General features: G+C 43.6%; 2 protein-coding genes across 2 annotated transcripts in view; both read left to right on the top strand.

Annotated features, from left to right (window-relative positions):
- Positions 1-1,730: 1,730 nt before the first annotated feature.
- hspb3 (heat shock protein, alpha-crystallin-related, b3) lies at positions 1,731-2,925 on the top strand. The gene has a single exon (XM_063194435.1). The coding sequence runs from the start codon at positions 1,823-1,825 to the stop codon at positions 2,279-2,281; it is 459 nt and encodes a 152-aa protein (XP_063050505.1). The 5' UTR covers positions 1,731-1,822; the 3' UTR covers positions 2,282-2,925.
- A 162-nt stretch (positions 2,926-3,087) lies between these two features.
- snx18a (sorting nexin 18a) overlaps positions 3,088-14,231 on the top strand; it is a 32,635-nt gene continuing 21,491 nt past the window's right edge. The window contains exon 1 of the mRNA XM_063195221.1: positions 3,088-5,289. Within this exon, the coding sequence (XP_063051291.1) occupies positions 3,798-5,289 (1,492 nt within the window). The 5' untranslated portion in view covers positions 3,088-3,797. The remainder of the gene's footprint in view (positions 5,290-14,231) is intronic.

Genomic DNA, 14,231 nt, shown 5'->3' with positions numbered 1-14,231 from the left:
CCCTGATTATTACAGACATACATTAATCTTAAACGGGAAATGTGGATGCTACTGCTGCTGTTGTTTTTTTAATACCTTGAAGTATTGTCCTTGGTTTGTATTTATGGATACGAGCAAGGTTCAAGGTATGCGAATGACAATGTTATCTTCTAGACAGAGAGAGAGAGAGAGCGATGGCCTTATGTGATCATCCATGGGGACACTAATAAAAATGTCTTAACCCAAATTAACCGCTAGATGGCACTAGTTTTCTGTTGCAAGGAAGGGACTGGTGTCTCACTCCATCCCATCCTCTCAGGCTTCAAGTCAGAGAAGACACCTGTAGCTAAATTAATAAGAAGCTTGATTGAAAAGATACAATAGGCCTACTTGCTTTAAAAGTGGTTTTGGTTTAAAGGGTCATACTTTTTCATAACAGCTCCCCTTTGTGAATAATAGGCCTAATGCAAAATAAATGTCTTAGGGTGTCAACCAAAGGTTGCCTGTTGGTGGGGGGCAGGGGTGGAAAAGTAACTTATTACTTTTACTCAATATTGTACTTGAGTAGCTTTTATAAATACTTTGTACTTTTTAAGTACATTTTTAAATGAATACTTTTACTTGTACTTGAGTACATTTTGACCCAAGTACTTTACTCAATTACACTGGAACCTGGCCTGAGTACTGAGTAAAAAAAATGACTGAGAGACAAAATGCCATGCACAATAATGCCACAATCCGCCAGAAATGAAAGATTGTGCAGGATGGCACACAGCATTTCCACTATTTTACTATCTTGGATGATGGCTGGTGCCAAGCAAGAGATAGAGGTTATGGTGGACGATACTCAAGAAGAATAAACATGACATTCTCAAGAGGAAAGCTAATTAAAAGTAACTAAGTACTTTTTACTCAAATTACATTTTAAGTTAAGTACTTTTACTTGTACTTGAGTAGAATTTAGGCAAAGTAAAGATACTTTTACTTGAGTACACATTTTCTGTACTCTTTCCACCTCTGGTGGGGGGAGTAATTAACCAGTGCTCTCCCCCATCCTCCTCCATGACTGAGGTACCCTGAGCATGGTACCGTCCGGCCACACTGCTCCCTTGGGGCGCCATTGGGGGGCTGCCCCCTTGAACGGGTGAGGCATAAATGCAATTTTGTTGTGTGCAGTGATCACTTGTGTGCTGTGGAGTGCTGTGTCACAATGGCAATGGGAGTTTGAGTTTCCCAGTTGGGCTTTCACTTCATACATTAACATGGTAGCCTATCAAAACATCTGACAATTGGCAAGTTATCGAGTGGTGATTTAGGAAATAAAAATATAGGCCTAGCATTTTTATTATTGTTCTGTTTTGACTGTTTTTTTAAAATAAACTATAAGGCAAGCTTTAGGAAACCAGTAGCCTACTGGAAGTTCCTCATCTGAGGAATGGAAACAGGACATTGTGTTATATTGTGTATGCATTGTAGTATGTGTATTATGTAATGTCCATTGACTCCCATGTAGCCTACAAGAAAATGATTTTGGAAAGCTGATGAGTATCCAACAGCCACCCTACAGGACACCAGCAATCTTATCACCTGGGTCATCATGGTCAGCTCTAAAAAAAACTCCAACCCCACCTATCCTACCCTCCTCCCTCCCTCCCCGTGTCCCAAAACCCCCCTGAGCCCTTTACCACCTACACTGACAGCCCTCCCCAGCAGAAACAGAAACATTATCACAGCAGGCTGACCTTTTTTTAGCCCCCCCTTGTTGATCTTAGCCAACTCAGCCCCTGCAAGTGAGCGACGCGACACTCGACACACACAGCGTACAGAGCAGCAACCGAGCACAATGGAAGGACTCACTATCAACCACTGGGCAACTTGCCCCGCTCGCCACGCGTCCCACTTCGAAGGCAGAGACCCAGACGAGCTCACTGAGGTGCACCAGCTGTTCGCCCTGCCAGGGCCCCTTTTCAGAGCCGTTTCCAAGCCCATCAACATATCAGTAGCAGCAGCAGAGGGGGCGTCAGCGGCACTGGACAAGGGAGAAAGTTACACCACAGAGCCAGCCTTCCAAGTCCTGCTGGACGTGACTCAGTTCAAACCCGAGGACATCATGATCCAGGTGTTCGAGGGCTGGCTGCTGATCAAGGGAAAGCATGAGAACAGGATGGACGAGCACGGCTTCATCGCCCGCTGCTTCACGCGGCAGTTCCCCCTGCCAGAGGGGCTCACGGCGGCCGGGCTCCGGGCACTGCTGTGCCACGATGGGATCCTGGTGGTGGAGGCCAAGGAGCAGAAAGCTTGATAGTTTAAAAAAGAAAGAAAGAAAGAAAACAAGAAAGAAAGAGAAGAAATAAGGGGGAAAAGAGGGGAAATATTGGACTGCATCTACATGACAATGGAAATGTGGAATGATTACACTGTGGATTGCTGTGCTGGTGTCTATATATGAACATGAACAACACACCGGGAAGCCGACAAGAGGGGACAAAGGGGTCAGTTGTCCCGGGCCCAGGGAGATTGGGGGCCCATAATTGGCTCATTACATTGAATGTATTGGTTGGGGGGCCCTTTCAGAGGACTTTGTCCTGGACCCAGCCAAAGCTGTCAGCGCCCCTGACAACACACAAAAGGAAACTTTATTGGTTGCATTTTTTGACCGAAGAGCAAAAAAGTTCATGGATGGATGTGAAGGTTTAAAAAGGAAGAAGACTTTTTTACAAGAAATTGAGAGGGAATATTGGACTGCAGCTACATGGCAATGGAAGCGGAATAGTCCTGTGTGGATTGCTGTGCAGGTGTCTATGTGAAAATTGATTGGTTGCATTTTCTGTGCTGCTGCTTTTGTATTGCTTTTATATCATGACTGTTGGTTTCTCATTGATTTTGTTATGTTTGTTGACATGGATGTCTGAGGTGAATATTAAATAAAGAAATACATGTATATTACAACCATTTTCAATCTGTTTATTGTCATTTTGCCAAATAGGCTACAAGTCAATGGCGTTATAAACAAATATTTTATCTTTGCAGGTGCAGGTTCTTGTCAACTCTCCTGGCCTACCATTTCCTGCCTGTTGCCAAACATAGTCTGCTACCCTCGCCTATTGTGAGCATGATTTTTTTTAGGTAAAGGGTCATGAAAACATGTAAAATATGACTACAGAGATAGAGGTGGCAATATTGCAGCATATGCTTTGTGGAAAAGAGAAATGAAAAATAGACTGAAGCTGAGTGGCTTTTTAATGAATGGGATACATAACGTAAAAATAGAGTAGGCTATGGCAGAATGACATACATAGGCTACAAAAACTGGATGCAACAATCAAAACAACACACCCACTCACCAAAGCGTTGCGTATGAACATTTTGATTCGTGTATTCTGGTGTGCAGCCTCTTGCCTTTGCTCCTCCCTCGATTATTGAGCCTGAATACGTGCGGCGCTGTAGCTTGAGAGGGAGTTTCGTGCTGAACTGGGACAGGTGGTGTGCTGTGCAAGCTAGTCGTGGAAGAAACTCTGCTGATGTAAACAAGGACGCATTTGTGATTTCATTGCTTGAGAAAATTAGGAGATGGTCGGTGTCAGGAGGTAAGCTGATCCTCTTGTGGAAAGTAGCAAAATTGGCACTGTTAATTCCGTGCTGTGTTTTTTTTCTGGCGCTACAAGTCAAATAGTTGCACAGTTGCACCGCTACATAGCAGTTCGGCGGGCTGAGTGTTCACGGGTGGACTGGCTAGCCTGCCAAGGGAGAGTTAGCTGGCTAGCTAGGTGGTTCGTGTTTGGAGCGCACGCTCTCCTTTTCCCTGCTTTCCCACAAGCATGGCGCTGAAAGCAAGAGCTCTGTATGACTTTAATTCGGAAAATCCTGGAGAAATATCAGTCCAGGAAAATGAAATAATAACTCTGTACAGCGAGCAAGACATTGAGGGATGGTTAGAGGGATCAAACAGCAAGGGAGACAGGGGACTCGTCCCAGCGTCCTATGTCGAAATTGTGAGAAACGACACGTCACACAACAACAACACATCTGGAGATGCATACCAAGGCTCGCGCTATGCCAACGTTCCCTCAGGTGGGTTTGACGCGTCCTACAAACCCAACAATCAAGTCGAAAACTTCACTAAAGCGCCTGCTCCAGCTTTATCAACTTTCTCTCCTCCAGCTCAACAGCAGCATCAGCAGAGCTATCCGACGAGTCCAGGTAGCGATGACGACTGGGACGATGACTGGGATGATAGCTCGACTGTGGCTGACGAGCCAGGTGCTGGTACTGGACGGTATCAAGACTTTGAGGGCAACGGGCCCTCCACCTACCGTATATCCACCTCATCCATGCAACGGGGTGGAAATGCACAACATGCAAAGAGTGCAACCGTTAGCAGAAACCTGAACAGGTTCTCGACGTTTGTAAAATCGGGAGGGGAGGCGTTTGTGCTGGGTGAAGCGGCTGGGTTTGTCAAAGACGGAGATAAGATTTGTGTGGTCATGGGACAGTATGGCCCGGAGTGGCAAGAGAACCCCTACCCCTTCGCCTGCACCATTGATGACCCCACCAAGCAAACCAAATTCAAGGGCATGAAGAGCTACATTGCTTACAAACTGACACCAACTCACACGCAGAACCAGGTAAGCAGGAGATACAAACATTTCGACTGGCTGTACGCCCGGTTGGTGGAGAAGTTCCCCGTCATCTCGGTGCCCCACATCCCCGAGAAGCAGGCCACGGGCCGCTTCGAGGAAGACTTCATCTCCAAGCGTCGGAAAGGACTCATCTGGTGGATGAACCACATGACCACCCACCCGGTGCTGGCCCGCTGCGACGTCTTCCAGCACTTCCTCTCCTGCACCGACGAGAAGGCATGGAAGCAAGGCAAGAGGAAAGCCGAGAAGGATGAGATGGTGGGAGCCAACTTCTTCCTCACCATCAGCACCCCACCCGCTCCGCTTGACCTGCAAGAGGTGGAGAGCAAGACGGACGGCTTCAAGGCCTTTACCAAAAAGATGGACGACAGCGTGCTGCACGTCAACGCAACACTCAACGAGTTTGCCCGAAAACAGATAGCGGGTTTCAAGAAGGAGTACCAGAAAGTGGGACAGTCTTTCAAGTCACTTAGCCAGGCATTTGAGCTGGACCAGCAGCCATACTCCGTAGGGTTGAACCAAGCCATCTCCTACACTGGGGAGGCCTACGAGGCCATTGGGGACTACTTTGCAGAGCAGCCGAGGCAAGATGTGGACCCAGTGATGGATTTGCTACAGCTCTACCAGGGGCACCTTGCCAACTACCCTGACATCATCCACGTCCAGAAAGGTAATAGTTTTCTCTGTCTTGACACACCCTTGTACACACATTTTTTTTTAAATAACCTGAGCATCATCCAAGGTTCAGCTACCAAGTAAGTTATGATGACTTCATGCCTAAAGAAGGGTAGGCCTATTTGAGTTTTTTTCATGTAGATACACTACAAGTCTTACTGGAGTGAGTTGGTACCACAGATGGATAGTATGTGATGTTGGGTTTATTTTTAGTAAGAGCGAGGTGCTTTTCTGTTCCTTACTGGAAAGCTTGACTCAATGCACACCTCAGTCTCGGGAATCAAGCAAGGGCACTTTGACTGATAAGCGTGACTTTGCATTGAGTCACACATACATACACACAATCTTTCAGGTGCACCTGAGCGGAAAGTGTCGTGTGTGTGTGTGTGTGTGTGTGTGTGTGTGTGTGTGTGAGTGTTTGTGTGTGTGTGTGTGTGTGTGTGTGTCACACTGCCACTGACGCCATGTGTGTTTTTCCATGACTGGTGGCCAGTTATCAACACAGCAGTGGGCCCTATTGGCTCACTCCTCCAGGAGAAGCAAAACAAGGAACAAGGCCCTTCAGACCAGACTAGGGTGGGCCTCGAAAGCCAGCCCACCACATCTCTCCACTGTATTCCGCCTGTGACATCAGTGGCATTTAACCACAGTGAGGAACTGTGGCCTAAAACTAGACCTGTATGCTGTCAAAGGCGTGGTTCGCCTTGCTTTTCTGTCAATCTGTGGGAATGAGCACACCTTAAAAAAAATTGGCAGTGTTCAATGGGTTGTAAGTAACGGTTTAAGGCTTCCTGCTGGGCCAGGAATGAGGTCTATTATAACTGTACTCAATGTTTTCAAACACGTAGGGCCTGGATATCAAATAATAGATTGTCATATCATATCCTGTGCACTTAACACTTCTGAAGAATTAAGCTTATGTCATCTACCGGACGGAAGAACTGTGCTTATCACAATCAGCTGGTTTATTGGTTTAATTGTTTTATTTGATGAGACTACGTAGACAACCTGGGCTGTATACAGTGCTTCCTGACATTGACATTTTCACCCCTTTATAACAGTATAATGAACTAACAGCAATAAAGTGTTTGAAGAGAACCTCATTCATCCAGGTCATGATATCCAAAGAGCAAAGACGCCCTGCTGCTGACCACTAAAGTCTTGAGCTGAATCTCAAATGGTGCACTTGTGCATTGCACTTTGGGCACTATGTTTCAGTGCGTAACTAACACGCCATACACACTAAAACATAAATACTGAAGTGCACAAGTGTACCATTTGAGATCCAGCATTAGTAACTTACATGCGCAACTTACACTAACAAGATGACGGGCATTTTTTTTTAAAAGAAAGGTGCAATCTTAAACGGACACTCAGAAGAGTAAGCTTACACCTGCAGAGCCTCAGCTGTGTTTAGTCTCCAAATGACCATACACACTATAAAAAGAGTAAACCTGTGGATGATACTAAAGCTGGTTTCCCTATTTAAAATGCCAAACATCTAAAAATAGATCCACTCACTGTGACTTTAAACACACAAGACTCACAGGTGGCTGTGGTGAGTGTGAGTGAGTGAGTAAGTGAGTGCGAGAGAGACCTGGCCTACACGGAGAAGGTTCCCAGAAATTTCCCTATTTGAATATGCTTTTCATGAGTAAATCAGCACACATTGCCCACTGGATGGTGCCAGCAATAAAGCCGTAATGGTACACCGGATACCTCACCACCAGGCTGCTTCATATTAAATCTAATCTGCCTAAAACTCAACTCCAATGGGGTTTGTTTGCCCTCACGTGTGGGTTTAGCTCTGCCAGAAAAGTTTTGAATGGAGTGTACTTTTTCTCAACAGACTGAAACCTGCAATTACTTCATATCAGTAAACAACATCAGGAGAATGGCTGAAATTTAGTCAACGCTGATTGGATATGATACATGTATTCATATAGCAACTCACAACACAACAGCAACTTTGTCTCGTACAAAAATGTTTTGTTTTGCATGGTTACGTGATGTTGCTCAGTTCACAGTATCGTGTGTGTGTGTGTGTGTGTGTGTGTGTGTGTGTGTGTGTGTGTGTGTGTGTGTGTGTGTGTGTGTGTGTGTGTGTGTGTGTGTGTGTGTGTGTGTGTGTGTGTGTGTGTGTGTGTGTGTGTGTGTGTGTGTGAGAGAGAGAGCGAGAGCGAGAGCGAGAGAGATAGGGGTCACGGACTCTGTTGACTCCTGTTATGAAGCGTCTCTGTTCCCAAGGTAGCTGTTATCTGTGCCGGCAAAAATGGGACTGCTTCACCACACGGTTGGTGGACCAGGCAGCTCAAGCTGTTTATCTTTTTTCCCTCTGAAACAATGTATCCTCTCTGTGTTTATGATATCCACAGGCCCAATCGGCACTGTTTACTCCACACAGAATGACCCAGAGAACAACACATAGTTTCTTGTCTTTGCTGCTTGCATCCGGGTAGGAGGCGGATGGAGGTTAAATGACACAGGATAAGCAAGTAATACGTTGCTTAAGTCCTTCTCCCTGAAACTGTGGTCGTGTTGAGAGGCAGGCAAGTCACTGGCGTAGCAGATTGATTCTCGTTGCCCTTGGGTTTCCGTTCATTCGGCAGGTCACAAGCGTCCGGCAGTGTAGGGTCTCTGATCTCTGGAAGAGAACTGCATTAAGGATTATAGATGGCTTATAGTAGGTGTAGGTTAGCTTTGTTCAGACCTTTAGGTGTCTTCCTTTTCCATTCATCTTTGTAATTAGCATCACTGCAGCCAGGCACACCGGTTGGAATTTGCGGGTATTAAAGTCCAAGCTGGAATTGAGCCCAGTGGGAAAGCGAGGCAGGTGACTGACGGCACAGGACTTTTTTTCTTTTCTTTTTTTTTTTTCTTTAATAGTGTTAGGCTGTTGTAATCATTTCTGTGCTCCAGAGAATTGGATGGTGGCCAAGGGCACAGCAGTTGGTTTGGAGTGTGCGCGTGTGTGTGTGCGTGCGAGGGTGAGTGCGTGCTGTGGGTCTGAAGCTTTAAATCTGCCAACTGGCCATTGCAGAATTGCCCTGTGTGTGCAATGAGCCAGGAGAAAACGAAAACATTTCATCCTCTATAAAAACTTCAGTTGTCTCGTGTAAGTTTGCTCTGCTTTTGCGTGGCGCAGATGTTACCTTTACAGTTCAATATGCTGTCATTGAAGGAGCGGTTTATTAACATCACCATTTTTATAAGCAATTTTGGTGTGAAGCCTAAAGCAACCCGTGCCCCTTTCTGAATGCCTAAGCTTAAACCCCGTCATCATGACCTACTGTACCTGTTAGCTGGGGAACTGACCACTCCTAGGTTAGACGTACTGGTTGCTCAAACTGTTAGGCAGGGCACCGAACTAACGTTTTGCAATGGTTGCACTGGTGTGCCTAAAGCATGTTTTAGGTGCACCAGCACAAATATATGTGGGTGGTTGACGTTTAAGGGCCTAACGCAAAAAAAAAAAAAAGTTTTTCAAATTCCTGAAAAAAATGATGGATAAAAATTGGAAAAAAATAGAAAAAAATAAAGCACTTAGTGGTATGTGGAATTTCACCTTATTTTTGCCATTTTGCCAAAATGAGTCCTGCATCAATACATAGCATAGGCATGTCACACCGCAGGAAAATGGAGTCACACCACAGGGAATTCACTGCATTATGGCCATTTTAATCCTTTTGTATACATGACTGACATCTGAGCTCATGCTAACTTGATAATGATATTGTGTTTAATCTTAATATGTGTTTTCATTAATAAAAAAAACTTTTTTTTCCTCCTATAAGAGCAGTCACACCACAGGACACTATAAAATGAACCTAAGCATTGCGTGACAGAAAGATTGCAATATGAAGACATATTAAGAGGTTAAGAGTCACCTTAAACTTCCACAGCACTCTCCAATAACTGAGGTACTGACTGGTTAGGAGCCAGTCTTTAAGACCCTTGTGGTTGGCCTTGCAGCTGCCCATTCACAAACATTGACATACATGTCACCCCACAGGACGCAATTTGTGTTACGAAATTGAACTTGTAGTTAATATTACTGTCTTGAGTTTTTTCCACATTCACATATCTTAATCTAAAGTTAAGATTTATGCAATCATGCCAAATGCTTCATACATTATTCAAAATGTTGTTGGTTAATTTATATATATTATTATATATTGTTTCATTAATGTTACAGTCACACCGCAGGAAATTTGACATATAAACCTTTACATAAATCTTAACAAAAATGTTTCAACTCATCTAAGACTAATATGAAACATAATGTACCACATCTTCTTTCATTGACATTTGTTTTTTAAAGGAAAATAACAGTTTTGTAGGCTTTTAACCAATGTTACGAAAAAACAAGGCGTCACGTCTCCCACCCATGTGCACACAAATATACTGACACACTCACATACCCATGATCATCATTTTTTTAAGTTTGACAGTCGGGTCATTTCACGTGAAATCAGACACTTTGGGACCCGACCGACCCGGATTTCAATCATACTTGGTGTGCCTTTTCAGTAGCAAGGTAGCACCCCAGAACTGCATTGGTTTGAATCTGACACTAATATTAAGGGAGAAACAGACTAGGAAAGGTTCACATGTGAGGGTAGGACACTATACATTCAGCCTTGAATATATCAGTCAGTGTTAGTCACAAAAAGATGCCTGTGGTGTTGTTTGAAAGCTCTTTTCTGGCTCTACATATTACACAATCACCTTGGAATACAACTACTCTCAGAATATGAATTATGATAAATTGAAAAATTAAAAATTGAATATCTAAAAAACTCATATTTTAAAATGGCCAGTTCCTTGTCCAAACGTAGCCGGCAATGTCATGAGCAGCACCTAAAATGCTGGTGTTCGGTTTGTTATTCATTTCAGAGAGAAGTTGACTCACAAATATGGCATCATACAGACCACTTACTAATAATATGGTAATACCATAGTAGCATCACATGACAAAACAAAAACAAAACAAAAATGGTCAGTGTCCATGGTCCCAGGTTTCAGAAACTAAGGCAGATGTCCATTTATACACACCAAATGATGATATGTGAATGTTTGAACATTCCTTCTCTGTGTACCTGTGCCATCTTCCCTTTACCGTACTTTAAAGAGATAATCAATGGCTACACTCTCATTTTGTACTCTACCAGTGCATTTGAAGCAGCAGCTGTGTCTTTTGTAGATAATGTATAAGTATGTCCCGTTGCAGTTACAGGTTCCACTACCAGAAGCACATCCTGATGATCCATGGCAAGTCTATCTGGTCTGAAGGGAAAAGTGAAGGATGGAGATGGCCCATGAGGATGCAGGAAGTTCAGTTTCACCTCTCCAGTGCTCGGCATACATTCCTCAGCACATGCTAGCCACCAGTTGCCATCATATACAGCTACAACATACCCTTTGATGCTTGAAAATGTAACACATTCCTTTACTGAGCTCACTCTTTCAACTCTGCCTTCTCTGAATGCTTAAAATGGCCTAACTTCCACTGTGTCCATTGACAATGGGCAGAAGCTGTGTAGTTTTTGAGTACCTGGAATAGTTCTTGCAGATTCAAACCTTTTCAACAGGTTCTCAGCTTCATGATGGTACATCTCTGTTGTGGCAAACTGGCAATGGATGTTCTTGACATTATCCTTGACAAATTCAAACAGTTGGTATGGCGTTACAATTTAATTGTCAATAGGACGTTGCAGACTTGCTTATGCAGCAAGCCGTTGAACTGTCCCTCCAACGCCATCACATGGACCTTTGCCATGTGATGTGGCAAAAAAGTGCCACTCTGCAGGTATGTGAAAATCTGCCTCGTGGTGGCACAAATTTGTTGTGTTTTTAAGGTTCTTATATTGTGCAGCACAGCCATCAGAAAAAATATAGGATCTTCTTTGGACGTTCTGTCATTGATGAAGTGTCACTGAGGAACTGAATTAGGAGCTTCTGAAACAGATGTACAGCAATTGTATCATGAATGTTGCAGTCTGAAATAACAACAAAACAGATTTGTTTCCCAGTTTAAACTGATCTTGGTAGTAGCATACAAATGGATGGATTGTGGCCTGCACTGGTTGTTCCAGTGAAATGATTGAATAGCATCTTGAATTACAAAACTATAGTTTTAAAAACGTTCCTGGTTCAAGGGAGTCAGTCAAGGATAATGTCAAGAACATCCATTGCCAGTTTGCCACAACAGAGATGTACCATCGTGAAGCTGAGAACCTGTTGAAAAGGTTTGAATCTGCAAGAACTATTCCAGGTACTCAAAAACTACACAGCTTCTGCCCATTGTCAATGGACACAGTGGAAGTTAGGCCATTTTGAGCATTCAGAGAAGGCAGAGTTGAAAGAGTGAGCTCAGTAAAAGGGTATGTTGTAGCTGTATATGATGGCAACTGGTGGCTAGCATGTGCTGAGGAATGTATGCCGAGCACTGGAGAGGTGAAACTGAACTTCCTGCATCCTCATGGGCCATCTCCATCCTTCACTTTTCCCTTCAGACCAGATAGACTTGTCATGGATCATCAGGATGTGCTTCTGGTAGTGGAACCTGTAACTGCAACGGGACATACTTATACATTATCTACAAAAGACACAGCTGCTGCTTCAAATGCACTGGTAGAGTACAAAATGAGAGTGTAGCCATTGATTATCTCTTTAAAGTACAGTACGGTAAAGGGAAGATGGCACAGGTACACAGAGAAGGAATGTTCAAACATTCACATATCATCATTTGGTGTGTATAAATGGACATCTGCCTTAGTTTCTGAAACCTGGGACCATGGACACTGACCATTTTTGTTTTGTTTTTGTTTTGTCATGTGATGCTACTATGGTATTACCATATTATTAGTAAGTGGTCTGTATGATGCCATATTTGTGAGTCAACTTCTCTCTGAAATGAATAACAAACCGAACACCAGCATTTTAGGTGCTGCTCATGACATTGCCGGCTACGTTTGGACAAGGAACTGGCCATTTTAAAATATGAGTTTTTTTAGATATTCAATTTTTAATTTTTCAATTTATCATAATTCATATTCTGAGAGTTGTTGTATTCCAAGCTGATTGTGTAATATGTAGAGCCAGAAAAGAGCTTTCAAACAACACCACAGGCATCTTTTTGTGACTAACACTGACTGATATATTCAAGGCTGAATGTATAGTGTCCTACCCTCACATGTGAACCTTTCCTAGTCTGTTTCTCCCTTAATATTAGTGTCAGATTCAAACCAATGCAGTTCTGGGGTGCTACCTTGCTACTGAAAAGGCACACCAAGTATGATTGAAATCCGGGTCGGTCGGGTCCCAAAGTGTCTGATTTCACGTGAAATGACCCAGTCACCTTTTCTAATTAAATTTTCTAAGGGATTTGGTTAGACCTACTGGTTTCTCATTTCAACAAGGCAGCTCTTAGGTTTTGCTTTTTTTTTGCCTTTAGGAGGATACGACCGCACAAAAGTAGACACTAAAGCATTGAGAAAGAGGAACACGGGTTGGGAAATGACCCATACACTATTAGTACGTATGGTCAGCACCCCACTTTAATAAAGTTGTGGTTTGGCACCAAAGGATGACAAATTAAAGATGCAGCGGTCAGAGCATTCCATCTTTTACACATTGTGAGGGAATACACCTGCATGTGAGAAGCCCCATATGCTTGGTTGGGAATTAATTCGATTTTGTTTTTGTCGCGGCTCCTAACCGCTTCTTTGTCGAAGCAGGGTTTTTTTTATGCTGACCAAGGCCATTGGTGTGGTGCGCCGGCCGGCCAGGCCTTTATCCTGAGTCTGCGGTTTTCGCGGGAGGAGACTGCGTGGGATATGAGGAAAATTCATTAAGGGCCTCATGTCGTGATAAAGAGCCCAGGGATGATGGTCCTGCTAATAAATGAGACTAATATCAAACGAATCGACTCCCTTAATGAATTCTGATGGTGTGCTGTGGTGCGTCTCTTTGTGTCGCCAGGAAATTTCATTAAGGCACTTTTTAATTCCTCAAGGGCAAGTTTTTGCTTCCTGGTAATGCTTTAATAATGACAGATAAAAGAGCATTTTTTAATAAAATGGCTGTTAATATGAATTGACTGAAATGCAGCAGGAATATCGAAATGTTATGTTGTGCTGCTTTCAAATATATTGCATTGAACATTGAAATGTTATGTTGCTTTTTAGATCTATGTCCTTGAGTAGCAGCATGGCCCAAGACACTTCTCCTGTTGTTGTTTGCGTGTACACGCAGTTATTGTGTCTCTTCAATACTATCACAGATTTTCAGCTGCACAAGACAACTCTCGCCCCCTGTTCAACATGAAGTGCGACAGAATGGTGGCTGTCTGGATTTCAGCTCTCTGTGTGTGTGTGTGTGTGTGTGTGTGTGTGTGTGTGTGTGTGTGTGTGTGTGTGTGTGTGTGTGTGAAAGGTCTTTTACAGACCCCAACAATGCATTCTGTGGTGGTGGTGGCAGTAGAAAGACAACATTGTTCCTCTCTCTCTGAGCTCTCGGGTCCCCTCTGAACCATAACGCAGCCACACAGACTCACAGTGGCCATAAAAAGGGAGAGGGAGGAGAGGAGAAAAAGAGACAGGCAGTGAGAGAGAAGTGGGAAGGTCTCATAAAAGGCAGCAGCAGTAAAGGATCTGAGGCAACCCCGGATTTCATTGTGTGGAGGGAGGACATTTTTGCCGCAGACAAACGTGCACACATGAAGACAGACCATATATACTTTGTAGTATGTGTATATACACACACACACACACAAACACAAAAGCACACACAAATGAACATTTTCTTCCTCTCTTTAGAACACTTCATTTCACACGTTAAATTACTCACACAATAAGATTCTTTTTCTCCCTTTCGTTTTTCTCGAACACAGTTTACGCATACACACCAGTGTTTCCCACAGAATTTTTGTTAGTC

This window comes from Engraulis encrasicolus, chromosome 3 (assembly GCF_034702125.1).
Source record: "Engraulis encrasicolus isolate BLACKSEA-1 chromosome 3, IST_EnEncr_1.0, whole genome shotgun sequence".
Taxonomy (NCBI): Eukaryota; Metazoa; Chordata; class Actinopteri; order Clupeiformes; family Engraulidae; genus Engraulis; species Engraulis encrasicolus.
The sequence above is the reverse complement of the archived record's forward strand: the minus strand, read 5'-3'. Positions and strand labels throughout refer to the sequence as shown.